This window comes from Ornithodoros turicata, chromosome 3 (genome assembly GCF_037126465.1).
Source record: "Ornithodoros turicata isolate Travis chromosome 3, ASM3712646v1, whole genome shotgun sequence".
NCBI classification, from domain to species: domain Eukaryota; kingdom Metazoa; phylum Arthropoda; class Arachnida; order Ixodida; family Argasidae; genus Ornithodoros; species Ornithodoros turicata.
Window position 1 is genome coordinate 477487 of NC_088203.1, and position 27001 is coordinate 504487.

The following is a 27001-nucleotide window of genomic DNA, read 5'->3' on the forward strand; positions in this document are numbered from 1 at the left end:
AGGCAGGTTGGTGTCAGCTATCTGCAGTAGTCGTCGTTTCTCAAAGAAGTATTGTAGAGGCGTCTCTGTCGGCCTATACCGGAAGCGGAAGGCTTTGTCCCACCTGTCTACCGAATTTTCTTGAAATGAAATGAGGAAGCTTTCTCTCCATTCATTCCAGGCTTGGCGTGCATGGTCTGGGATACGGAGTTCATACCACTTCATTGCCATTCCGGTGAGAAACATACGGAGGCTCTTCACGCGATCCTCGTCAACATGCCAGTAATTCTTGTCGCACGCATATTCATAGAAATTAAGCCAGGAGGCTGGGCTGGCGGACTGTCCATCGAAGGGCTTTACCAGGTTTACCTTCACGTTTTCTTTTTCCAGCAACTCCGGTAGTGTTGCTTTGGCTTTCTGGAGAATAAGTTCCTTCAACTCCGATGTGGATAGCTGTTGAGGTAGCTCGAGTGCTGGTTCTTCATCCACTTCACATGCAGTGACGATGAAGTCTTGTGAGCCGTTGGGCCTCACAGTAAACGTTACCCACATGTCGACCGCACCAATTTGTAATATTCCTTTTACTCATATCCTTGCACAAAACCCCCAATCCCCCAACGTTCGACCTTCTTTTTCCTCCTCGTCTTCGTCGAAATGGGCCGTTACAGAAATTACATGATGTACGGCCGCCCTGGAGTGGGCCGAGAATGCACGACAAGTTGAAGAGACGGCTGGTGGCAAGCTGTGACTGCAGTGTACACCTCTAGTGGATATAAGTCCGACAACGGAGGAGTATGACTGTGACCCGAGACAAGTCTACAGTCATGCACCACCATCTTGTCAGCGCCATTTCGCTTCTGTCAAGCGGAGGAGTACGTGCTCTATGTTGGCAAGTCCATCCCACTCGTTGCAAATAGGGCGAACCTCACAGCCTAGCTGGTGGCGATAGAACGGAGCCACGTTCAGACGTAGCCTGTGGATGAGCGGCTTCAGGGGACGAGGAGGCTTTGCAGGCAGCCGGTATGATAGCGTTGGGCCTACACTTCGCAAAGAGGACCTGGTTGGAATGGCCACTGTAGGGTAGACCAGGAATCAGACAAATGCCCGAGAAGGGATCTTCTGTCTCCTCTCGAAAGTACAATGGGCGTCGTTGGTGATGTGCAGTGGCAGCGTCGGCCTCGTGGTTCCCAGTTATTCCGCAACGCCCTGGAACCCACTGAAAGGCAATGGAGTGAGAGCGTTCTTGTAGAGACTTCAGGATGCACAGCATATCCATCACCGCTGAGGATAGAGAACCGCGGATGCCCATGTTTTTAATGCACAGGAGAGCTGCTTTGGAGTCTGTATAAATTACCCATTGCCGCGGTTCGCAGCCTGCCGCATATATCAAGAACAGCAGGATGACACAAAGCTCAGTGGATGTCGACGAGGTATGGTGAGACAGACGACATCCACGTGTAACGGACTCTGACGGAATGGCAAAGGCTGCAGATGAAGTATCCCTGGTCGACGATCCATCCGTGTCTAGAGCGGTACCGTTGCAGTATTGAGTCTCGATGAAGTCAAGGGCAAGTTGCCTGAGGATAACATCGAGATAGCTGTTTTTGTTGTTGTTGAGGCCCGGTGGAGACAGCGACATGCGGCGTAGGTAACGTCCATGGAAGCACTTTTGGTGCCCTCGGGTCGACTATGAATTTGGGAATATCAGGTCTGAATGATGTTGTAGAAGCATAAAACGTCGCGTTCCGCTAGCGTGAAGCTTGCGAATCAGAGGGCGGCGTTTACACGCAGATAGTGGTGTGCAGTCTCCAGAGTACGGAGAACCTCAATGGGGACGTCCCTGACCTGAGCAACTACTAGGCGGGTTTCAGCGCCTCGAAGGCTTCGCGCGTTCAGGGCTCAATCTTTTGTACCAATGCCTGAGGAAGTCCATGGAAGACGGGAGCCAAGGCATTGTGCAACGTGAGGAGATCGTAACCGATCCAGCGTTGGAACGTCTATGTGGCGCCTCCACGAGAAATTCCATGACAGAGTTATGCCGAGAGACTTGTGATGTGTCACCTGCTCCAGTGAGCTTCCAGCATTATACATCTATGCATGTCTTTGTGCGTGAAGGCTAGAACGGCGCTTTTCTCTACGGATATCCCCATTCCTGCCTGGAGCAAATAGTGACGAATGGCATCTAACATGCGCTGAAGATGCTGGCGAAAAGTGCCCAAATACAGATGTGATCAGCATACAGGAAACAGATGACTTTCCACCAGACTTGTGCGTAACGCGTTACTAGTAATTGCGTTACTTGTAATCAATTACTTTTTTGAGTAATTTTTCGAGTAATCAGTTACTTTACTGTGAAAGTAATTTTTCGAGTAATCAATTACTTTTTGGAGTAATCGATTACTCAGTAATTGATTACTTTTCCTGCAGAGATTAACTTATTTTTCAGATGTCTGCCCCAAGTCAAGCACCTGGTGCCGTCAGCCTTTGTTGGATCGTTCTACTATAGCAAGTGCAGGTCATTGTACTAACGTTCTGGAATTTCAGGGTATCTCTCCCTAATCTTTTCCTACACCAGTATGGTGGTACCTGAAGGCTTAGAGGTTTAGTGAGTCATGGGGAGGTTCCAGGCAATGTTCTTCCACAATCGGGTCAACGTCTTCCCGGGCGATAAATACCGTAGACGTACCTGATCTACAGTACAGACGTACAGTAGATCTACCTGTCCTAAGCGTTTTTGTTTTTCGTGTTATTTCAGCTGTTCCGCTATTGAACCTTTCTTTCTTTCCTTTCTCTTTTTTTCTGGGGCACACAAAGACAGGTATAATTTGCGTGAATGCAGAGTAACGACCGGAGTAACGCGTTACTTTTTTACTCGTTACTCAGTTACATTTGGAGTCGAGTAATTGGTAACGGTAATCAATTACTTTTTGCGTAGAAGTAACGGTAACGGTAATCAATTACTTTTTTCGAGTAACGGGCACAAGTCTGCTTTCCACTGAATGCAGGTTCCAATGCCCGCCATAGCGGCACTAAAGAGGAGCGGACCTTGGATGTTTCCTTGTGGCACATCCTGAGGGATGGGTAATTGCTCTGTGTCGTCTTGTCTTGTCGCCTTGGATGAAAATACATTGTTGACTGAGAAAATCAGCGATCCAAAGCAACGTTTTACGTGAGAGCGCAGCGCTGTATAAAGCAAGATTGATGGATGACTGACGCTGCATGTCATAGTGCAGCTCCGCTGCTGTTCCGAAAGTATGAAGACGTTGTGATATTCAGAACCGTGGTCCCAACTTCATTCATAAACGCACATTGCTTTCCAAATTTCCATACTCCTTCGTGAGAAATTTGAGAAAAACTACCGGGCGGCAGTTCCACTTGTGACGTCATACTTGGAACTGCGCGGATTGGATAGCCACACCTAGCCAGCGCTGCCTGGCAACCAGTTTGTGTTTACACTCCGTCATGGCCGCTGTATCGTGCTGAAATAGTTGTCACGAGCTATCGGGGACCACCGCACCGTTTTACCATGTTTCTTATAAGGAATACTTCGTCTTCGAGCACGTTCTCGTTCTCAATACCTTTGGTGGTGCTTTCTGCACGCGCAGCAAGTCCGCGCATAGTGCGCTGCCAAAGCTATTGAGAATGCGTAAGTGTACGTCACACGTTAGGTGTTAGGTCTTGTTGGTAGCACGAAGCACAGTGCGGGCACAGAATGTCCGCTCACGACGGCCGTCGTTGCACAACGAGGCCATCCTGTAAGGCTTGTTAAAGAAGACCGGCAAAACTATCTGTGAGGCTATTAACGACAGCAATTATCACGGAACACACAAAAAACATTCACCTTCGCCCATAGATCTCCGCCATCGCATCGACGACTTGGCGTTAGCCAAGCCACGACGAAGCCTGGATTGGTCAGGGTTTGCCGACCACAGGACCGCCGTGCCAGCGAAATTTAAAAAATTGTTTTCTTAAAAACTACAAACAAATGGGTGAAAAATTTTCACATGTATGCTCCCTGTGCGGAAACGAACGCACAGCCCATGCATGGCTCCATTCTGTCGCAGTCGAAAATCGGCGGAGCTGAGCTTTAACGCCAAGAAGTACTAATGGCAAAAGGGCAAGGGTGCAGGCCAGCTGGTACATAGTGAAAAAATGGAACCCGAAAAAGGGACAGAGGAGAGACGTCACGAAATACCGCGAATGAGATCTTCCCTCTTCCCCGACGTGACCACGTCTAGGATATAATCTATCCAACTGCGGTGACGTCGGAACCCAGCTTGTTCTTGAGTGAAGAAGGTCACCACTCAATTCTACGCAATTACTTCATTCGTTCCATTACTTTTCCACCTGTGTTGTCGATGCGGCATTAAAACTCCAATCATCATCATCATCATCACCATAACTTTTCCCAAGCAGGTAGTCAAAGTTACCTGGGGAAGTATGCCAGCTGGGAGGAGCATTTTGACACTTGGAAAATGCTAACGGAACAAAATCAAGGCAGTCAAAGGTGAAAAAAAAAAAAACCTTATTTCGAGATGATGAATGGCAATCAAAGGTTATCGCCTTTGCTATAAATCCTGTTTACGCGACCGAAACACTTCTCTCCACTGATTTTCTGCCGATCACGAAGAAAAGAAATGCCCAAGAATTTGTTATGCAGCACGAAGCAAGAAGGGGTACCTGATGAATAACTGCGCTCACGGTGACTTTTCTTTCACTGTAATAAAACTGGAGCAGAAACGTTCTTTCCGTGGCTGAATCCCAGAAACGCCTGTTATCAGCCAGTCGCGGAAGGCTACCTTCGACGGTCGTGAGGTTTACTTCCGGTGAGGGTCATTTCCGGTTTTCTGCGGCTCCTAACGACCATCCGTAATCGACCAGCCATTAGAGGTCGGGATAAACGTCACAAACGGAAGGCGAAAAATTTTAGGGGCTGCACGTCTTGGTTGCCTCCTTGTCAGTTGATTGCATTGATCGAAAGAAGAGGTTTTCAGATTGACGCGGAAAAAGATTTTCTCGCTTTGAAACGCACGCACCCTGTTTGCTTAAACACGAGCTCGGACGGCCGTTAAAAGACGGACGAGAAGTGAAATGTTTTGCAGGAGATCACTGTACACGGATGATCGTATTTGACGCATCACCGCTCTCATTTTTCAGAAATACATACACATTTGTTGTTGATGATGATGATGATTATAGGAGAAAAAACGATGAGAGCCCGCCCACCGCTGTACAAGCTACTCCAGGTCAAAAACGAAAAAAGAAAAGAAGCTCTGCTATGCTCCTAACGAAGGTGATGAGTGAGCGCACCCTGAGGATGGTCATTGGCCCAGCACTTTCACAACGTCGAAGGGTCAGCTATCAAGACGATCCAGAGATCTCTCAAGTTGCAGACGTGCAGTTCGAAACCACGCACATTCGAGAAGAATATGTTCCGAATCGTCACGCAACCACACGTTGAACACAATGACGAAGGTTGGGCGCATTTCTTGAACAGAAATTCATTGTCCGAGTCTGTGAAGCAAAGTTTCGAGCGGCTGAAACATTCGCGGGGGGATTCGGTAAGATAGGTACCCATTTGTTATTGTACATCATTCTGTCGATGTCACTGAAAAGGTTGCTGTAGGATTCGAACCCACATCTTCTGGATTGCCGATCCAGGGCTCTACCAATTGAGCTAAGCTAACATGCCTTCTCAGCGACTTCCAGGGTGCGTCATCTGAAGGGACAAACCAGCCACTCTCTCTCACTCATCCTCCTTTCACTCTTACATTTTTGCTCACTCACACGTACATTCATACGACGGGATCGACGTATCCTCGACGTATCCTCAGAACATGAGTTCTCTCATGTTCAACAGTTGCCGCTTGCGTCGATCCCGTCGTATGATTGTGTGTATGAGTGAGAAAAATGTAAGAGTGAAAGGGGGTGAGTGAGAGAGAGTGGTTGATTTGTCCCGTCAGATGACGCGCCCTTGGAAGACATTGGGGAGGTGTGTTAGCTTAGCTCAATTGGTAGAGCCCTGGACTGATAATCCAGAAGACGTGGGTTCGCGTCCTTCTTTCATGGTCTTAGGCAATTTGAGCCTCAGAACATCAGTTCTCTCTTGATCATTCTGTCGCTTGCCCTTTCTTGAACGAAAAAAAAAAAAAAAAAAATTTCCGACTTTAACAAAAGGAACAGCAACCGAAAGATTACGACTATAATACGGTCGATTAGAGATGATGAAGTGCAAGGGAACAATTTAGGTGGGGCTATGACGAAAATGAATAAAGCCACATTTTAAGAATTCAACGGTGTTGCACGAGGTTCCGCCTATAATTGCAGCCAGGTTGAATGTCTACCATGGGAAATAAAAACTGGAAGTGGTAGACGTCCACTTGTAACCAGTCCAGTCATTTCCGACGTTAACAAGATCAACAACAACGACGACAACTGACATGGTGCATGTGTAACATTCGATTACCGAAAGGGAAAGCAGGGTGTAACATTCTAACGAACAAGTATTTCTCGACGACGTTAGACAAGATTCTGTCTATAATTGCAACCAGATTGAATGACTACGATGCGAAAATTTATTCAACCGCCTCGCTGACAGTACTCAATTGAGCAAGGAGTATTATCCTCTCGGATTCTACGAGGGCATGCTGAATGGCAGCAACAGAATTTCCACCATGAAAGAGAACAACACTGAAGCATCTGTTCGTGAAAATAGCCTAAAGAGCAGAGACTACGGTTTCTGTATGCTTGGGACAATTTGTCCTCGAGCGAAAAGTGTTAAACCTCTAAAACGAACGCATTCGTTCCAAAGTTTCTTTGCGGAAAACTTGATTTTCAGTGCCGCTCATCGAAATGTAGAGAAATAAGAAAAACCTCCCCATATTTCAGCTTGCAAATGACGTCATCTGCGCCAAACAGCGGTTTTATCGATAGCTGGAGCCGGTGCTTGAGACGTTTCACATTTAAACGTTGGCAGCTTCTCCGTTCAGAACAATTGAAAAACTCATGCAACTTGAAAGTGATAAAGTAGAGTTTTATGTGAATAAAATACACGTCTTATCATTTACAGATAATAAAACGCTACCTAGATGCGAGTTTCACATGTGGATATACTGTTTCAAAGCGCAACTATTGGTTAATTAACATTCTAATTCCATGTTTTCGGGGCAGTGCGAGATTTCTTTTTGAGAATTCTGAAACGAGCACGTACTTTGTTTGATATCCAAGCCACTTTTCCACCTTGTCAACAGTTACAGTTTCCTTTGTCACAAAACGTTAGCATTTGCTCTTAACAGATAATTAGGGGTCGTTCAGGTTTTCTTTTGCAGTTTCGAAAAATATGTTAGACGCACGGGGCTGATGGCTCAAGACCTACATTTAGACATAATCTAATGAGAAACGCATGTTGAACATTACACGAAGCTCATCGTGTGTTTGTCACACAATATATTTTCTCCGAAAGCAGCGCGATCGGCTCGCAGCTATATCAATTAGGCTACATGAAATCTAAATATCGACAGCACGAAAAATTGAGCAGTCTGCCAAGATCACATCGAAGGTCTAAATTAGAACAAAAGTGCTTCAGTCAATACTAGACGACTTTTGGGCATGCCTATCATTATTTCTTCTATTGTTAGTTCATTTCACTATTCAGTGGTCCCGCGAACCTTTAGCCACAGCTGAACATGCATGAACCAAACCTCCAAGAAGGCTCGTGCAGCGACAAAAACTGCTTATCGTGACAAGGAAAGGTTAAAATACGCGATATGTGGAGTAGACAACGCTCAGAATAAGAGACAACATCGAAATAGCTAATGCGCATGCGCCGTCACGTGATCCCACTTTCTACGCAAAAACGACGTCAGCGCCCGACAGGGTCATGCTCCCGCCCAAAACTGTCTCTAAAACGTGGGGGAACGAAAGAATACTTTTTTCGTGCATCTAGAGACACCATCGGTAGGTCAACTTGGGCGAAAGTGAATATCGCACCAATATGGCCGCTAAACAACTGCCTGCATATTAATGGACCCTGCAGAGACGCGATAAAGAAAAGCCATTAATGTCCTTCTCTGGCCGTAAATCTTGGAGCAAAGGGAAAAAAGGCTGTTGATGAATATTAGGAACGATAAAAAAAAACTATGTTGTGATGGATGGCAGAACCTGTAATGAAGAAAGCTCGTTGGTAACTAAGTAACGTTTGGAAGAATTGGTACAACCATTCTTTGAATCCAAAGAAGTGCCTTACTTTTAGACAATATGCGGTGAGACGTTTGTTGAAAAGGATGCAACTTGAGTGCACTTATGGGCGTGCCATAAAAGTAGCTCTCTCATTGTGGGGATCTCAATTTATGGCCACCATGCGCTACTAAACACAACAAGGTTTACGACAGCCGACCACACAGAAGATGTACTAGAATAACTGTGTGTCTTTTTTTAATCACTGTATGGAGACATACAATCGAGCTCGCTGCGATTATCTTGCGTAATCAACTCTGGAAACTGGCTGATAACATCCAAGCTGTTCCTTCTCTCCCGGCCGATTGTCCACGAGGGTTCACGTTCAGTTCCTCAGTCCAGTAATCTCGCACGGAGATTTTCGTCCATGGATTAGTAACCGAGTTGAGATCATGTTCCGAAATCTCGGGATTTCGCGTATCCACATTTCGGGATAATAAATAACCGCAACGAATGGTTCGTAATACCTGCGAAAAAGCTTTTGCGTCCCTTCAGTCATGGGCCAGTCCCATGACTATTTTCATGATTTGGGTCATGACTCGGCTTCATCCATCTACCCTTGCTTCATACAGTGCCACAAGTGTTCTAGAGACTCCAGACGTCCATTATGACATTATATGTCGCATGGACCAACATTATTTCATTTCCTTAAAGACCATTTACGTTAAGGCGTTAGATAAGGGGGAGAAATAGGAACATAAAATAGAAATTTTTAGACAAGTTTGAGTGCCACAATCAAGAGAACGTTTTCTCGCAGGCTATCTGAAAGCTACAAAGATCTCGCAGTGCGGCAAGATCTGCTGGCAAGTCGGTCCATTCGTTAATGCCGCGGTGTGGAGTATTTATGTGTGTCCCTCTAACTTAGTTTTGATTCTAGCTTGTAAGGATGCTCTATACGACGAGAGAGAAAAATGCTTGCTGTGCGCTCTAGTAACACCGGCTGCGTATTCTAATTTTGACCGTACCAAAGTGTTATGGGACTACCGCTGCTTAACACAGTGTCCTATACTGTTTTATGGTTACTGACGCTCATTATGACATTCAATGATATTTACACGATATCTACTGTAACTCAGCTGCTTCACATCCCTCTTATACAGTGTATGATGACTACCTACGAATGCCTCAGTGACCATCGGCATTCATAAAACTGCATGACACTGTGTGAAGCAGCGGTATCTGCATAACGTCGAGTCATGACCCGTATCATGAAAATAGTCAGAGAATGTCAATATGACAGTGCTTGAAGCAATGGTAATCCCATAAAATTGATTCAGGGCACATATCATGAAAGTCCTCACGAAATGTTATAATGACCGTCAGTAGTCACAAAACACTGTATGACACTGTGTGAAGCAGCAGTAGTCCCATAATGTCGGTTCATGGCACATGTCATGAAGATAGTCATGGAATGTCATAATGACGCTCGGTAGTCATAAAACAGTGTATGACATTGTTTGAAGCAGTGGTAGTCCCATAAAATCGATTCATAGCACATGTCATGAAAACAGTCATTGAACGTCATAATGGCCGTCGGTAGCCATAAAACACTCTATGGCACTGTTTGAAACAGTGGCAGTCCCATAAATTCCTTTCATGGTACGTGTCATGAAAATAGTCAAGAAAAGTCATAATGGCAATCGGTAGTGATAAAACACTGCATGACATTGTTTCAAGCATCGGTAGTCCCATAGAATTGATTCATGGAACATATCAGGAAAATAGTCACGGAATGTCATAAGGCACGTCGGTAGTAATAAAACAATGCATGACACTGTTTGAAGCAGCGGTAGTCCCATAAAATTTATTCATAGCACATACCATGAAATCGCCATGGAATGTGATAATGACTGTCGGTGGTCATAAAACACTGCATGACACTGTTTGAAGCAGCGGTAGTCCCACAAAATTGATTCATGGCGCATATCATGAAAATAGTCATGGGATGTCGTAATGACTGTCGGCATTCATATAACACTGAATGACACTGTTTGAAGCAGCGGTAGCCCCATAAAACTGATTCATAACATATACCATGAAATCGCCATGGAATGTCATAATGACTGCCGGTGGTCATAAAACACTGCATGACACTATTTGAAGCAGCGGTAGTCCCACAAAATTGATTCATGGCGCATATCATAAAAAAAGTCATGGAATGTCACAATGACCGCCGGTAGTCATAAAACACTGCATGACAGTTTGAAGCAGCGGTAGTCCGACAAAATTGATTCCTAGCGCATATCATAAAAATAGTCATGGAATGTCACAACGACCGCCGGTGGTCACAAAACACTGCATGACATGGTTTGAAGCAGCGGTAGTCCCACAAAATTGATTCATGGCGCATATCATGAAAATTGTCACGAAATGTCATAATGACAAAAAGCAGTCATAAAACACCGCATGACACTGCAAAATACAGGGGTTGTTGAATCAGTAGTCATAAATTCATGATACATTGGCGAAATCATGAAAGCCTCAGTCATGACATGACTGAATACATACGGAATGCTTTTACACGTGTTGATTTGATTATATTGGGTAGCGCTTGGATTAAATTGGGTCGCGCTTGGATTAAACTGAGTGACCAATAAAATGAGCGGGAAAACCTGTAGAATTTCGAGAGAGATTCTTAACGTGAGGTAATACAGAAAGACGGGATGTCAAGCTTATTTAGTGACTCTTTTTTTCTATCCCGTGTCTCGGTGGCTTCAATAAGTAGAATGTTTCCTTTCAATGTAACAGCTGACGGGACCCCGATTTCATTGGAACCTCTTTCAGCGTCCTCGAAGACATACCATCTTTTCTCAATATCTCAGGCATATATTTCTACATGTTGACATACTTTTAATTGCATCTTAAGCAACATAAAGAAAGGACATCCGCGAAACGAAAACCTTAATTATTTTTCGCGCTGATAACAGAGCAAACGAAATGTGTGACTCTCTTTGAGGTAAAATAAATTCCCAGGGGCTAATATTTTCGTTCAAAATTCAATTCCTCGGCGGCGCACCACAGAAGCGATGCTTCGGGAGTAATGGCCTTTATTAATTGCAGGGTGCTTCGGCGAGAGCAATTTAGCGTTAATTTGTATGATTTGCCCTCGCTATTAGTATTGATTGCCTGGCTAGGACAGCGTCAGTGGAAACGCGAATTTGTCTCGCGTTCTCAAATGAACGTCTTTGTGAATGACATGACCATTAATCGTTACGAACGTAACGACTACAACTTGGGACAAAAGTTTACGGAACAATGCATCGGCGTATTTCTTCATCGAAGCGGCCTCCCGCTAGATATGAGGAGGAATAAGAAACGGACGGGCGCATTCCATTGGCAGAACGGGACATGCGTTGAATGTTCCGTTGGTAGAGCAGGTGCAAGAAAAATTTCTTCCGAGGAGCAATGCTTTTTGACACGAAAAAGGCGCGCGATAACTGAGGCCGTTACGTTTGAGCCTTTTCTTTTTACTCGTCTCTTGAACAGTGGAAATAACGCTGTTTCCCGCTATATTGAGCGATTCCGAAGCCGTTTACTGACGTGACCAAAGCAAACCCGAGAAAGCGCCTTGAATGTTAGCGTTCCATTCCACAAAGCAAACACGTGCGACCCCGTGCACGAAACCTCACCCAGCGTGGGGCAAAAATTGCTCTCCCAATGGAATTCGACATCAGTGTGTATTCCCGCTCATGTTTGCTGCTAAGGTGTCGCTGCTATGGAGAAATGCGACACTCTGGTGTTCCGTAAACTTTTGTCCCAAGCTGTACATTTAAAGAACCTTGCGTTATTGTGCTGGAGTATTCTGGAAATTCCTTGAGATTGAGGGACGACAACGAGGGCCACTCAATGAACACTGAATGTTTGTCATAGTCGATTTTCTTTTTCCAGAGTGTACCGATGGGCCAACGAACTGGACACGACACTCGTGACGCGACTCACTGCTATATCCGGAATTGAAACGCTTCGGAATGTAAGTCCTCATGGATGACAACAACATACTCGGAAGACAGAGTAATATAGAGCAATATACAGAGCAATATCAAATACAACAATTTACACTAATTTTTGTTCTATTGTATACTATGGTCTATGGTATTGTGCTAAACTTCTAGGTTGTTGTTAATTGGAATAAACTGGACGCTTCAAGCAACGATATGAAACGTCGTGATGCAAGTCAGTCGAAGCTGGTTTTCATGGCGGATGTAGACTGATAAAAAATCCTAGCTCGTCCGTAAGATGATGCGTAGAATTGTCAGTATAAAAAAACAGCCTGATTAATGATACGTAAGTCTCTCAGCTAAGATGTAATTGGTATGACACAACCATCAAGATGATATGCTGTGTGCTTACACTTTTTCTTTTCTTTTTTTTTTTTCACTGACTCGTCAGTTGTTCACAGGACACAATCACCGGCAAATAAATGAAACGTTGTTAATACGAACTGGAAATGTGACGTTCATTTGATGTTCATTGCGGGTTTTCGTCTTGCTTGCAGAACCCTTAACTCTTTGTTTAACGGAAGACACTCAGGTTTTCTTTTATTCAGCACCGTACGATGGGCATATATCGCCTTCGAAAAGTATTACTGCCCGAAAACGAAGAGAGTTGTCCGAACATTATATTCAAAGGGCGATAAAGGGGAAAAAAATGGGGACGAAAGCATTTTGCCTCTTATTCCTTCAGAACTATGAGGATATGGGGCAGGCAACACGCGTGGAAATCAACGGTACAGAGCTGCTGCTGAGAATGACTGCGGAGACTGAGAAGAATTTGCAGAAGAAGAAGAACGCACTCAGGGTAAATACCGGTCTGGTTCGTTAATCGGAAAATTGTTTTATTTTGGTGAGAAGAAAAGTAGACAAGCTAGCTGATGTAATGACAGGCGAAACATTTCCCTGAGTTTGGGGACAAACTGAAAAGGACGACACGTACAGGCAAAACTCAGACTGGCAAATAAACTCTTCCCGTAATCCCTTAGTTGAATAAAGTTGATTTGCGTTATACGTGTCGTCCCTTTCGGTTGCTCCCCAAATTCAGGTAAATTGCCTTTCTATGATGTTCTGAGGCTGGAACCACATAGAAGGGGACAATCACATACAAGGCCTCAAGTTGGCTAACTTTTTCAGTGACTTTCATCTTTCATCGTAATACCTTTCTGTATTGGTCCTAATCCCTTACTTGATTCATACTTTGACAATAAGGAAAAAGCCCATAAATACGATGGTTTACTTTTAGCGCCTCGTGAAGAAAGCTGAAGATGCTGTTGTGAAACACAAGTATGTCGCCGATCTGGAGGTAAGCAGCTTTTTCTTAAAGGGCGTGCGCCTCACTCCCAAACGGAACAAAACTTCTCCTGGGGATATCCTTTCCCGGCAATTCGGATCTCCCTGGGAGACAGACGTCCCCCACATCTCCGAGTGGCCATGGTTTGGACTTCCCACAAATATCCGTCGTTTGTCCTCACAGGATATGCCGGGACGTTGCACGGACTTACTTGCGTACGTGCTCAGGGCCCGGTATTTTCTCATTACTATTGATACTGTTTACTGAGCTGCTGCGTAAGTGGACAGACTCCTACTAGGCGTTTTTTTCTGCCATTTTGTTTCAGCTTCGGCCACTGCATCTTTCTTTCTTAGTTGGTCCGCTTTGTTTCTATCTAGTATTTCTGTTATGGACATTGAGCGTCAAGTTTTAAAAAGAAAAAAAAAAGGTCTTAGAACCACGAACTTAGAAAGGCAGTGGCATACTTTTCCAAAGCGAAAACAGATACTATATATTGCTTGTCTCGCCAGCTTCCACCAATTTTAAAGTCCCATTTGCCTGCGAGTCAAACTAAAGGGTGAGGTCTTTAATTTTAATGCGATTGCGTAACCGATAACACTGGACTGAAGAACGGCTTGGCGTATTAACTCACTCCAACGATAATGTCTGTGTTTTACTGCTTTTGATTTGAGGCATTTAGCTGGTTCACTGAAAGTCCAACTCACGACGCGACATTGCCATGTTTCTCTCTCTCCTCTGATAATGCTCCCTGCAACATCCCATCAGGGACCCTATTTGGACAATTCTTCGAACGCCCGTTACGGTACATCCTGCGGATGTACAATTAAGGACGTCCATTCATGTAGCTCCCAGAGATGTCCATCTGGTATCCATTTCAGGACATGGAATTTTGGATCGATTTCGAACGTCTGCAGGAGATAGTCTAGGCTTATGTTGGTGGTTCATCTGGATACCAGAAGAACATTGTGTAAGAACCGCAACGGTCATTTTGGAAATGTTGCTCGAACGAACGGCCTTTCTCTCAGGGTGAGGAGGGTGATGGGGTACACTGCCCTATTTCGTGTTGGGAGAGGATGATGATGGGGGCTTTCAAAGAGCCGTCGCAGACCGGTGGAGCGCAAGTACTCCGCCAGTGGGCAGCGTTCGACCACGGACCGATGATCTTCGCTAGGTTGAACGGCCGCTTGTCAATGCGTTGGGCGAACCAACTCTGCCAATTCGGAAAGCTTAGGCCGGAAAGGCTTCCTTCTTTTGTTAGACTACGAGGGGAATGACAGTGCTAATGCGCATCTGGAACACACCACAAATGGGCGTCTATTGAACAACATTCCCGCATGAGATATCATCAAGAGTAAACATCCCCACGCAGCTCTCGGGAGAACCTTTCCGCTGGACGGAACTTCCCCCCAAGATAGCTCGTCTCCCTGAGTAGTGTGGTTGCGTTCAAACTTTGAATGTTCATCTCCGTTTGTGTTGTACTATTTCTTGAAACAAATACAAGTTTACGAACAGTCTTAAAACTTGAGTGTTGTCGTACCCGAGGAACAGGTTCGAGCGATTTGGATTTACCTTCGAGTTGACGCACGCAAGGAAAGGCTGTGTTTCAACTATGCTGCAATGTATCAGCCAGCGCTACGCAGTGAGCTAGCTCTTTACGCTTAGTGTATTCATTATAAGACAGTTGTTTTGGAATGACAGAATAGCAGTGTGAATGGAAGGAGGTTAAGCCAAGGCTGATTGAGAGCCGCCATTTTGCTCGGCGATGTGAATCAAAATAGAAAATTCGAGTGTACTGTCGGGTGAAGGAAACGCCTTGGATTGTGGCGTCCGATAAGCAACTTGTGATATGAGCTTATATGAAGAATGCTGCGGTTTGGATAGCCCTCTGTTTTGTGGGCACCGTGCACTAGCTGGAGGACGCTGCGGTCGCTTGATCGACAGCGCCACCCGTGTCGATTTCGCGCGTAACGGTCTGGTACTGACGCCGTATCGGCACCAATGGTGCATACGAGTGGTTTCCCGAATTTTCTATGTCGGCTTTGGGGCTTTGACCTCATTAAACCGTGAGACTACTTGTGTGGAAGTGGTTTGTAGGAAGGGCATTTGCTCCGCAATAGGAAACACGTAAAATGTATGCGAGGGGGAAGCTTTTCGCACGTGGAACATTATGTGTCTATGCACAATGTGTGAGCGCAGACAAGCGTGTAGTATTTGTGTTAAGTGCATATTTATCTGGAAGGGACTACAAATTATTGAGTACACTTGCACTGTGTGCGCGTGTGTGTGGGGGGGGGGGACGAATAGGAAGGAGCAAAGAACCGCTTGTAAACCGAGATCACAAGATTTGGCAACGATAATAAGATCATAGAGACAGAATGCACCTACATTGATGACGGCTTGTGAAACGCAGCTCGGGGCCACAAATAATTCCCACATTCCCCTGTACTCGCATGCAAGCTGTATATTGGCTGCAAGTATGTATTGGCAATATGTAGTATATATATATATATATATATTTGTAGCTCAAACGTCGCCATGCCAGTACTGGAGCTACAGCTACAGCTACTGGAGCTTTGAACTACAAACATATGCTATACGTGCAGCCAAAGAGCTCCGGCTATTTTTTTTTCATTTTATATATATATATTGGCTGCTGTATATATGGAAGCTGAATATATCCACTATATTCATTGGCCATTCATTGGTGTATTTCGCAACTTTTTCACGCCAGCTGCTGTGCTATAAGTCCGCCTCGTGATACTCAGCTGGTCACTGACAAATATACTAAATGCAAGAAATGAGTTGTAAGAAACAACGGATTGAGCAGCAAGTTGGGTGGATTGCAGTGAAAGCGTTCTCTCAAATACGTGATCGGTGGGACAATACAGCGAGAAGGACGAAACCTTTACGGCAAGTTGCCTCTCTTTCACACTAACTTGGTTGTCGTGGCCACATAGAATTAGTTTCCATTTTATCTTCTCCTTTTACTTTCTATGCAGACGGCTTGAAATTAATAGCTCTTTTCGAAGGGCGAAACTAGCACAGCACTGCTAGACGCTGGTACCGGGGCATTACGCCGCGTATCCCCTCGAGGGGCCGCTGCCGTCGACAGAAAACTCTAGCGCACGGTGCCGATAAGGCAAAAATTTCTTCCAATGTAGCTATCCGAGCTGCGTTCACTATGGACGCCCAGGAAAGTCATCGAAGGATAACAATGTCCAGTTCATAAGTGAAACACAATTTCCGTCTCTCGAACATTGCTTTCTCATAGAGAGCGAATTGTGAGCAGTTTATTAGAGCTATTTGAAAAACTTGCTCTGTTCACTTTAATGCAGGTATTTTCCTAGGCGGTATTATAAAAGCCCGTAAATATCGCGAAGCAAAGCCTTTTGCAAAGATGTCTCGTTGACAAAGATTAAAAGTCAGAAAACGTCCACACAAGAAAAGTACGGTGTCTGGGTTTTCATAACCAAGATTTTTAAAATATCCTGTTTTTTCCCAGAAAAGAAAATGGTAGGAAGCAATAAGGAGACCTTTGAGTTTTTGCTTTGCCAATCTAAAGGACGTGACATGGAAGTCCCATGGAAGTCTCGGTTCGGATTGAGAGACCCTGCTTTATACGGGTCCGAATGAGCCAAAACATATCGTCGTCGGTTTTGCATGACATCACATTGAATGTACCGGAAGATCAATTCAATTGAATTTGGAAAGCGTTCACACTCATTGCAACAATACGTTGATGAGCAGTGAAAAATGGTCCGAGTTTTTCCCGGAAATGCAATGACGGCAAGAAATCAATTGTAAACTGTCTGCAAAAGAGATTTTTTATGCCTTACGAAAGTGCGTAGGAAAACATTTTCTGGGGATCTGAAATGACGAGTTGCACCTTGCGACTGAGGACAAAATATGAAATGGATGATAGATTGCTGGCATATTTTGGAAATGCAGCAGGAAGAGGTGAACATACCGCTGATGACGAGCAAGGAGGACAAAAACGCTGAGTCGCCCTTACGCTACAGCGAAAGATTTGGTCGCCCCGTGAACATGTCTTTCTCGGGAGTTCATATTCCTCTGGAAATCTTCCAAGGAGGTAACGCACAACGCTGTTACGGAAGAGGAGCTGCTTATAATAATAATATTATAATATCGCAGATGCACAGATTTTGAATGGTATCAAGTGGTCTCAAGCTCTGGATGTGGCCTTCCGACAGAATGCCGAGAAGGACCCGGACCTCTTGTGGCAATACTTCGGAAGCGAGGTTGGCTACATGCGGATGTTCCCAGGTATTATCTCGAGGTCTAGTCACCAACAACATTCCCCATTGGTACTGGACGATGGCCAAAAGCTAATTTCAACGCGCCTGAATAGCATTTTTTTTCTGTAATATACAGAAGCACTGCACTGAAAACGCTTTCAACACTTGAGGTGTGTCAGTTGAAACATTTTCAAGGTTTCGTGATAATGGTAGAAATATTGGAGCATTTTGGGATTGGGTAGAAAACGTAAGGCTTTCTCTAGCCCTGGAGAAAAATGTGCAATCCCTAGAGCGGATCTAGAATTTTGGGGCACGGCTGCTGTGTACGTTTTTCGTGAACATCCTGCGCTATACTATTTCAGACGGGAAAGTCCTCATGTGTCCTTCCATATTGAATCGTAATCGAGGGAATTTTATTATAATTTGTCGGAAACTAGCGACGAAATAAAACGGTTTGGTTGTGTTTGCAGCAAATCGTTGGAAGGCCGGAAAACCGGATCTGTTCGATGTCCGAATGCGACCTTGGTGAGTTTTCTCATCATTTTCCTTGCGTCAATGCAAAACTCGGGCAACCGGAGGACCAGTAGGAAAAAAGCAAACTTTGAAAAGATGTCATTCTTGTTCCGTCCCTTTGCTGAAACGTTCCAAGTACAGGGTGGGTGCTCTAAAAGGTCACTCACATTTTCGTGCAAGACGTGGCATCTCCTTGACGCGATACCACGCACAGACTTCCTCTGCCTCAGGGTAAACAATTTATGCAAGAGGATCCTACGAAAAAAATGTGGTTACCTAGCACCGTGTAACAAAATAAATATGACCACGCAAACTTTCGCCTCCATCCATCGGTATGGTGTATGCATGAAGACGAAAGTTTGTGTGGCCGTATTTATTTTGTTACGCATTGTCTGGTAACCACGATTTTTTTCGTAGGTTTCTCTGGCATAAATTATTCACTGTGTGGCAGCAGAAGTCTGTCTGTCAAGTAGGTAAAGCGTCACGCGCCAAAATGTGACTGACCTGTTTATAGCACCCACCGTGTGCTTGCGCTGTATTGAGCACGTCTTCGGACGTGCAGTACGATTTGTGTTCATTGGAGGTGAACCCAAATGTCCTTCCAGGTTTATTGATGGATCCAGCTCGCCAAAGGACGTCATCGTACTTATGGATACGTAAGTGTGAACAAAAGATTTTAGACTGCCGGTTGAATTAAAAATCCCAGAGTGACTTTTATCTTGTATAGGAGTGGAAGCATGCACGGTCCATCCATGGAGATGATGAAGCTTTCTGTGAAATCACTGTTGGATACCTTCGAAGAGAACGACTTCATCAACGTCGCTTGGGTCTCGTATTTTCTTTAAACAAAAACTCGTATCTTGTGGGACGGCAATTTTGCCATTGATTAGAAAGGAAAACAAATATTTCAACTTAAAAAATGGTCACGACGAGGCACCAGAGCGCCTGATAATCGTCATGTCAAATGTGCATTGTGACGAGCACAGTCACGTGCTGTCCTTGCACGACCATTTCTCGGTTATATCGCTTTTTTTTATTCTTGGGGGGCTTTAGAAATGGGGACCATTGTGGGACCTTGTGAAAAAAAAGCTTTTAAGGAAGGCAGTGATAATGTGGATCAATGTGTGCTTACAGTTCACGTCTCAAGTCCGGTGGATCTCATGCTTCGATACACTTGTACAGGCCAATAGAAGGAACAAACGGGTAGAATTGAAGAAGCCATGAGTATGAGTCCATCCTAAGATCTTATTGTGCGCAGATCCTGGCCCGGAGTGTAGACCTGGTGACCGACGGCGGCACAGCGTCCTTATCACATGCCCTAGAGTTTGCCTTCAATAAGTTGGACGAGGTAAGCATAAAGTCATCAACATCATCATCTCATTGTGGATCCCTCTATAGTTCCGAAACAATCGAACATCGTATGCCGGGGCAGAGTGCATCCAGATGATAATGATTTTCACGGATGGTGGAACGGAAGATCCTTCTGCTCTCGTCAAGAAGCTGAATGCGGACAAGCAGGTGGGCTTGTATACAATATGCGCAGTTTTCAACGTTACTACTTTTGTCCCTTTTGACGAGACACTGTCATAAAAAATATAGAGCGACAGATTCTCATTTTGACGCCGTTTTAATGTTTTGTTGCAGGTTCGGATCTTCACGTACGTCGTAGGACCTCATCCGATTCCCTACGCTACGCTCAAGGCACTCGCTTGCAACAATAGGGGTCAGTTGCGATGCATGAAATACAAGAAAGGTTTTGTAGGAAATGTGGTCGTCGATTTATTCAGTTCTTGTATTGATCGGGAAATGCATTGCTTTATAACAGCGAGAAAGGAAAGCAAGTAATATAATAAGGGTCTTCTCGCTAGGTTTGTTTCGAGCACAGCCTAGTTTTCTTTACTAAGCCCTTCTTCCCTGCAGGTTACTTCTCGGCGATCACATCATTTGGTTCGAGCAGGTACAAAGTCCAGGCAAGTGCCTTCTCTCATCGTGCACCGCATCAAGAGCAATAAGCGTTTTTCATTATCAGGAATATATCAAAGTGTTAAGCAGACCAATGGTTCTTTCTGGAGAGAAACAGTTTGCCTGGACAAATTTTTATAAGGATTCTGGCGTAAGCACCAAAGACCGGACCTTTCGTTGTTTTGTTACCGTTGTCTCCTCTCAACAGGGTCTCGGCCTCCTAACAACGGCCACTTTACCAGTTTACAATAAGACACGAGGAAGTGTAAGAAAGTGTAAGAGGTCACAGCACATCAGACGAGTAACATGAGTGCTACTTATTCAGAAGGATCAGTCCATCGTTGGAGTGATGGGAATCGACGTGTCGCTTCAAGAACTCAAAGACCATGAACCAACCTACAAGGTAGGTCCATTGATCCAGGGGCGTCGGAAGGTAGTGGACGAATTTATGCTCCCGTAAATGTCGTCCTCGACAGATTCCCTTTGGGCTCTATCTATTACCGTAGCGAAGACCGGTTTAAAAAAGTAGGAGACTCCCCTCAATTATCCTACGTGATATCTGTGCGAAGAGTAGCCTCGCTTATAGGGAAACGCAGACTCGTGTTTGTGTCTGTCCCTTCGTGTTCCCTAGTCTCGGGGTTTTTTACATTATGCAGACTTGCGCTCCAGCAAAGGACATGGCCTTGTTTTTCATCAACGCAGAGAAGCATTTGTAGCTAAAAAGTGAAGCGGCGAAAAGCCTTTTCATGACCCGTCTGGCATATATGCTGTCTTTGCCTGAGCCATGGCCAGAACATTCCAAGTGCAGCAATAATTACACCCTTTAGGTTAGGTCAGGTAATGGCACACTCACTCACCCATCCTGTTTGTGAAGGACTTCCGGCGCCCATGCATTGATCCTCTTTGGGAACATTTCTCTATGAAAGTTTCTTGTAGATCGGCCCTTCCGGGTACTCTTTCATGATCAACCGTAATGGGTACGTCATGTACCATCCCGACATGAAACTGCAGGTGAGTGATGCTGTGACAAGAAATGTCCCACGGACCGGGGCCATCGGCTTTCTTATACCCCTGACACACGGGCACATTCAGAACCTCTTATCTCAAGGCCTTTTGGAAATTCCACAAATGACATAGAAAACATTCACGCAGCACTGTTTCGCGCTCTCTCCGGCATCGAACTTGTTGCCCTATCTACTAAAGCAGTTGAGATAAAAGGCCCTAAATGTGCCCGTGTGACAAGGGTATTAGTAAACAACCATTGAACTGCATGCAAAAATATCCACTCTTCTACAGCGCTACCCGGTGTTGTAACAATTGTCTGAGGTAGTAACACTTGGTTAATAAGAGTTATCTTGGACGCAGCTCGGATCGATGGAAGAGCCTCTCGACATTGATCTGCTTGATGTTGAGATTGAAAACGGCCAAAAAAAGAAAGTAAGTGGATGAAAGTGTTGTTGCCATCATAAAAATTTATTGATCGCAGATTCGAAAGAGAATGATAGAAGGTCATTCTGGACAAGAAACCATCAAAAGCTTGGTTCGGATGCCTGACGAGGTATGGGAACAACTGGCTGGAGCACACATTGCTTAATGGTGTCTTTACAGAAACATGTCGTACCGCAAACGCTCACATATTACTACAACCACATGAACGACTCGGAATTTGGGTAAGACAACTGACTTTTCAATATGGCGCTCATTTTACATTGTCTCGAACAGCGTGGCTCTGGTGTTTCCCGAAAAGAGAAAGTATTACATCCGTGTGGCCGGGATTCGTGTGGACGACGGTAGGTAGACATTTGTATTGGTAGACAGACGTATGTCATCCCGCTGCTCTCATGCAGGTTTCCGGTCTGAAACGGACCGTGGAGATGGGATCCTTATAGCACCATGGTACGTTCTTCCTTTTAGTCCTTTTAGATATAACTTTCCTCTTCCAGGCGCTACTGTAAAAACCTTGCACGAGTACGAGGTCCTGCAGGGATGCTCTCTCAAGTGCTGCACGCCTACCGGACTGAACCTCATCAGTGTAAGGCAGCCGCCAGCATAGCAGGACATCATCCTTTAACAGGCGATATATTACAGGCGATTCCCTGCTTGTACAGCGACTCCTATGGGACATGGAGCGCACACGAGCAGTAGTCAGTAACTGGACCAACCTCACTGAAGACAGGTACATGTTTGGACAGTCCTAAAATAACCTGACCTAAATCCATTTATTTCAGGGACGGTATCATTGGAACATTTGTAGGAACAGAGGGTGGCCTATTACGCTTCCATCCTGATAGGTAAGCAAATAGGTTAACAGATAAGAACAAGGGCTTGGTCAACCTCTCGTTGACGGCCCTCCATCACGCCCAAGAATTCACCTAGAAAAAATACTTTCTGAGAGAAAACATTCACATGAAATTGCACTAGGACTTTAGCAAGCGTAAGAAAAAAGTTGCTCTTTCCATCTTCCACATACTTCCATTAATGTCTTCAGAGACATCCAAGGAAGAGCACACACATACATAAATGGGATGATGACGGGAAAGGTGTCCTATTAGATGTCATTCATTAGTGCAGTGCTGGAGAGGAACCCAGCAACAACTCGTATGCCTTGCATCAGATTTGAGGGGTCCGACCATGGCCCGAGAGTTTTGGCTAAGCTGAACTGACGTTGATCGACGCGTTGCAGAGCAGTTTCCATGAAGGTGCGCTCGCGATCGTACAGTCCGCAGAACAGGAGGACGTGATAGAGGTCACCGGGCACACCACACGTGGAACAGAGGCTGGACGCGCCGACACCGAGGAGGTGTTTGAAAGACGGTGTAAAAGCCACGTTAAGTCTCATGCGGTGAAAGACTGTGGTAAAGGAACGTGGTATTCGGCGAGGGAGAGTAAGGCAGAATGTGGGGTCAACGGAGTAAATGAGAGAGTGGGTGGTGATGTCATGTTGCCACTGAGAGTGCATCTTGGGGCCAGTGAGGCTTGAGATCCCCCCGAGACAAGATGATGGGGACACGCCGGGTATACTGAGGCGCGCCTGCGGCTGTTCGATCTGCGTCCTCGTTCCTGCTGATGCCCACATGACCAGGGTTCCACTGGAAGACGATAGAGTGTCCTTGTGCGTATACTTGCAGAATTTCAATGACCACAGGACTGAGGAAACCGCGAAGTCCCATATTTGCCACACACTGCAGCGCAGATCTGGAATCCGTAAAAACGACCCAGGAGCGAACGGGGCTGTCAGTAATTTTCCGCAGGGCGAAAAGAATAGCATAAAGCTCAGCGCATGTTGACGATGTTTTATGTAAGAGATTATGGCCATCTGAGATTGACTCGGAGGGAGTGACAAGTGCAGACGACGAACTTCACCTCGTGGTTGAACCGTCCGTGAATACTGCGGTGGAAGTCTCATAACACGAGCTCATCATATCGAGAGTGAGCTGCTTCGTCATGCATGCAGCAACGTTGCCTTCCTTCCCTGTTAGACCGACAGGGAGATGCAGGGTATCGGAGATGTCCAAGGAGGAGTGCTGAGAGCTGTGACTACGAAGTCAGGTATACAGTTGAGAGACACATGGGTGTACAGTGCAGTGCTTGTGTATCCGGAGCTTCTTAACTAGCGGGTGCCGCCGATGGTGAATGCAGAGGTACTGCCGACACGTCTCTCCGTAGCGAATCACTTTAAGCGGGGCTTCCTTAGCCTCAGCAATGACCATATGGGTCTCTGCCGCTCGAGGGAGCACACTCGGAGACTGCGCGCCAGGAGGCACTCAAGTTTATGGACTGAAGAAGGTTGGAGATCATTCAACACAGGTAAGCTGTATGCAAGTGACCCGCGAACCAAAATCGGACGCCGTGGCACTTCCCCACTTCATACCTGCCAGATGCCTGATCACCGCAATCCACCGGTGGACCTTGGCTTCCAAGCCGAGGAAGCGATGGAAGGATGCACTCCTCAGCAACTGAAAGAGGGAAGGGATTCATGTTCCTTCTCGTAAACGGGAGTACCACGGACTTTTCAGTCGAGATGTCCATGCCGGCCGTTGTGAGGTAGTGCTCAATAGTGTTCAAAGCGTGTTGCAGGCGCCGCTGGAGACGGAGACATACTCCGTGTCCCCTTGACGAACAAATAGGTGCCTGCCATGGAGGAAGTCCTTAACCCATGAGATCCCCTTGACGAACAAATAGGTTACCTGCCATGGAGGAAGTCCTTAATCCATGAGAGCCCCTTGACGAACAAATAGTTGCCTGCCATGGAGGAAGTCCTTAATCCATGAGATAGCTCTGGAGGATAGGCCGGCTTGTGTGGTGGGATGCAGAACGAATGCGTGGCTCGCGGTGTCGTAAGTGCGTTTAACATCAAGAAATGCAGCCACCAGTGTCTTCGCACGCGCCTTTGCTTCTTCCACCGGTATAATGAAGTCAAGAACAGAGTCCATGGAAGACCTGTGCTTGCGGAATCCTGTCATTTCCTGCGGAAAGGAGGAGTGCCTCTCGAGCCACCACTCGATTCTGTGGAGGATCATGCGTTTCAACAACTTGCCAAGGCAGCTAGTCAAGCTCAGTGGCCTGAAAGAAGAGAGCTGAGAAAGCGATTTTTCCAGCTTCAGTAGTGGAACAACTCGCGCTTGATTCCAATCTGTCAGGTACTTTCCCGGTTCTCCAGGACGTGTTAAATACCTAAAGTAGGCACACCACTTATTCACGGTCGAGTATGACGGGCACTCCTCAGTTAATGTTTGCAATTTGCACTCGTACATTTCTCTTCGAGTTTTCCTCTGCATGAACAGGAACTTGGTGGCAGCACCAAGTTCAATATTTGAAAATTTCACGCTTGCAGTAGATGTGACTCTGTTGCTAGCCCGAGTACAAATGAACACTACGGGTTACAAACTTATAGAACATCAGATAATTGATGTTCTGAGGCTGGAATACATAGAAAGGACAAATACATACAAAGCCTCAAGTGCCTTAGAAATTAATGATGAAAGATGAAGTCACTGAAAAGGTTAGCCAGGTGTAGGACCCGAACCCACATCTTCTGGATTACCAGTCCAGGGCTCTACCAATTGGGCTAAGCTAACATTACTTCATTAATATTAACTTCATTACAAACCTATAAATTCATTTCTTCTTCTTCGTCTCGCTCTTAGTGTCTATGATGACGAGATCGTATATCTGCAACTAGGTTAGACAGCACGCCCTCGTACGAATGTGCTGCTCTGTTAGCACCCTTCTGTCGTCTGACGTGAAATCGTGGAGGTGAAGCAGAGCCTTTGTGTTCAGGGCTGTTTGCCGTTGAGATTTGGAGCGCCACCTTCTCGCGGAGACAAAAGATCCATTCTATTTCAGCATGGAAGAAGAACTAAGATCCGAAGCAGATCCTCTGAAGGCGTCCTACTTTCGTCGTGCCTTATATGCTGAGGACTTTGTCTTTGTGCTGAGCAAGACGAAAGGTACATATGATTGCAAACAATGCTCTCATATCTAACCTGTACTCGTACCCAGCTGGACAGAACAGCAGCCGCGAACCGCTCATCATCGCCGCCAAAGCGGTCGACGTTTACTTCAAGAAATTCGACCTAACGCCAGCAGGTAAAGAGACTGATAATTGAGGGAACCAGTTAAAGTTGCTTCTCTTTACAGTCGTTGGTCTACTAATCGAAGAGCGAATCATGCGTGAGTCATTGATGAGCATGACAGCGAATGGACATCTTCGTTGCGCGGACGAGGTGAGTCACCATCGAAACGCTGCTTTTTATCCCCGAATAACTTGAAGGAACCCAGTTCAAATAATTATCCCTAACCTATTTTAACATATCAAAATGGTGCCTATTAGATCAATTACAAGCAGTCTTATTCTTTGGGGTCTCGGAGCCCCGAGTACGAATATACATTGCTGTAATTGGGGTTGTCCCATCCACCAGTCTTCAATAGGAGAAAAAGCAAAACTAGCTTTCCCTGATGACAACTCAAACTCCTGTGACCGTCTCGTAGGCTCAGGTGACAAAATGGGGGATGTATGCATGTGTGAGTGATTGCGTGAAACGTCTATGTTTCTCCCTTTGACGCAGCCCGGAACCCCGAGTGCCAACACAATGCCCTATGTGGTCGTCATGGGGCCGCAGCTTTGGTTTGGCTTACATGATGATTCTTGTGTTCGTAAGGTACATTACTGTTAGCTACTGACACTAGTCTGATATGGCGACGACAATACATACTCCTGTAATTGGGGTTGTCCCATTCTCCAGTCTTCAATAGGAGAAAAAGCAAAACTAGCTTTCCCTGATGACAACTCAAACTCCTGTGACCGTCCCGTAGGCTCAGGTGACAAAATGGGGGATGTATGCATGTGTGAGTGATTGCGTGAAACGTCTATGTTTCTCCCTTTGACGCAGCCCGGAACCCCGAGTGCCAACACAATGCCCTATGTGGTCGTCATGGGGCCGCAGCTTTGGTTTGGCTTACATGATGATTCTTGTGTTCGTAAGGTACATTACTGTTAGCTACTGACACTAGTCTGATATGGCGACGACAATACATACTCCTGTAATTGGGGTTGTCCCATTCTCCAGTCTTCAATAGGAGAAAAAGCAAAACTAGCTTTCCCTGATGACAACTCAAACTCCTGTGACCGTCCCGTAGGCTCAGGTGACAAAATGGGGGATGTATGCATGTGTGAGTGATTGCGTGAAACGTCTATGTTTCTCCCTTTGACGCAGCCCGGAACCCCGAGTGCCAACACAATGCCCTATGTGGTCGTCATGGGGCCGCAGCTT

The 27001-nt window shown here is 45.6% G+C and overlaps 1 protein-coding gene and 1 long non-coding RNA gene across 3 annotated transcripts in view; one reads left to right on the plus strand and one right to left on the minus strand.

Annotated features, from left to right (window-relative positions):
• Positions 1–27001, plus strand: part of LOC135387774 (voltage-dependent calcium channel subunit alpha-2/delta-1-like) — an 84522-nt gene that overhangs the window by 35567 nt on the left and 21954 nt on the right. For both annotated transcript variants that reach the window (XM_064616891.1, XM_064616892.1), the window contains 28 exons: positions 12103–12184; positions 12898–13011; positions 13450–13509; positions 17446–17587; positions 17650–17781; positions 18224–18278; positions 18872–18922; positions 18994–19093; positions 19401–19469; positions 19525–19614; positions 19665–19784; positions 19911–19989; positions 20187–20236; positions 20296–20379; positions 20437–20493; positions 20554–20631; positions 21165–21239; positions 21594–21665; positions 21715–21786; positions 21837–21898; positions 21951–22018; positions 22076–22124; positions 22172–22260; positions 22317–22404; positions 22457–22519; positions 25575–25678; positions 25731–25817; positions 25869–25954. In XM_064616891.1, coding sequence (XP_064472961.1) covers positions 12103–12184; positions 12898–13011; positions 13450–13509; positions 17446–17587; positions 17650–17781; positions 18224–18278; positions 18872–18922; positions 18994–19093; positions 19401–19469; positions 19525–19614; positions 19665–19784; positions 19911–19989; positions 20187–20236; positions 20296–20379; positions 20437–20493; positions 20554–20631; positions 21165–21239; positions 21594–21665; positions 21715–21786; positions 21837–21898; positions 21951–22018; positions 22076–22124; positions 22172–22260; positions 22317–22404; positions 22457–22519; positions 25575–25678; positions 25731–25817; positions 25869–25954 — 2278 coding nt within the window. The remainder of the gene's footprint in view (positions 1–12102; positions 12185–12897; positions 13012–13449; positions 13510–17445; positions 17588–17649; positions 17782–18223; positions 18279–18871; positions 18923–18993; positions 19094–19400; positions 19470–19524; positions 19615–19664; positions 19785–19910; positions 19990–20186; positions 20237–20295; positions 20380–20436; positions 20494–20553; positions 20632–21164; positions 21240–21593; positions 21666–21714; positions 21787–21836; positions 21899–21950; positions 22019–22075; positions 22125–22171; positions 22261–22316; positions 22405–22456; positions 22520–25574; positions 25679–25730; positions 25818–25868; positions 25955–27001) is intronic.
• LOC135387775 (uncharacterized) overlaps positions 1–27001 on the minus strand; it is a 66284-nt gene that overhangs the window by 8318 nt on the left and 30965 nt on the right. The gene's annotated exons all lie outside the window — the stretch shown is intronic.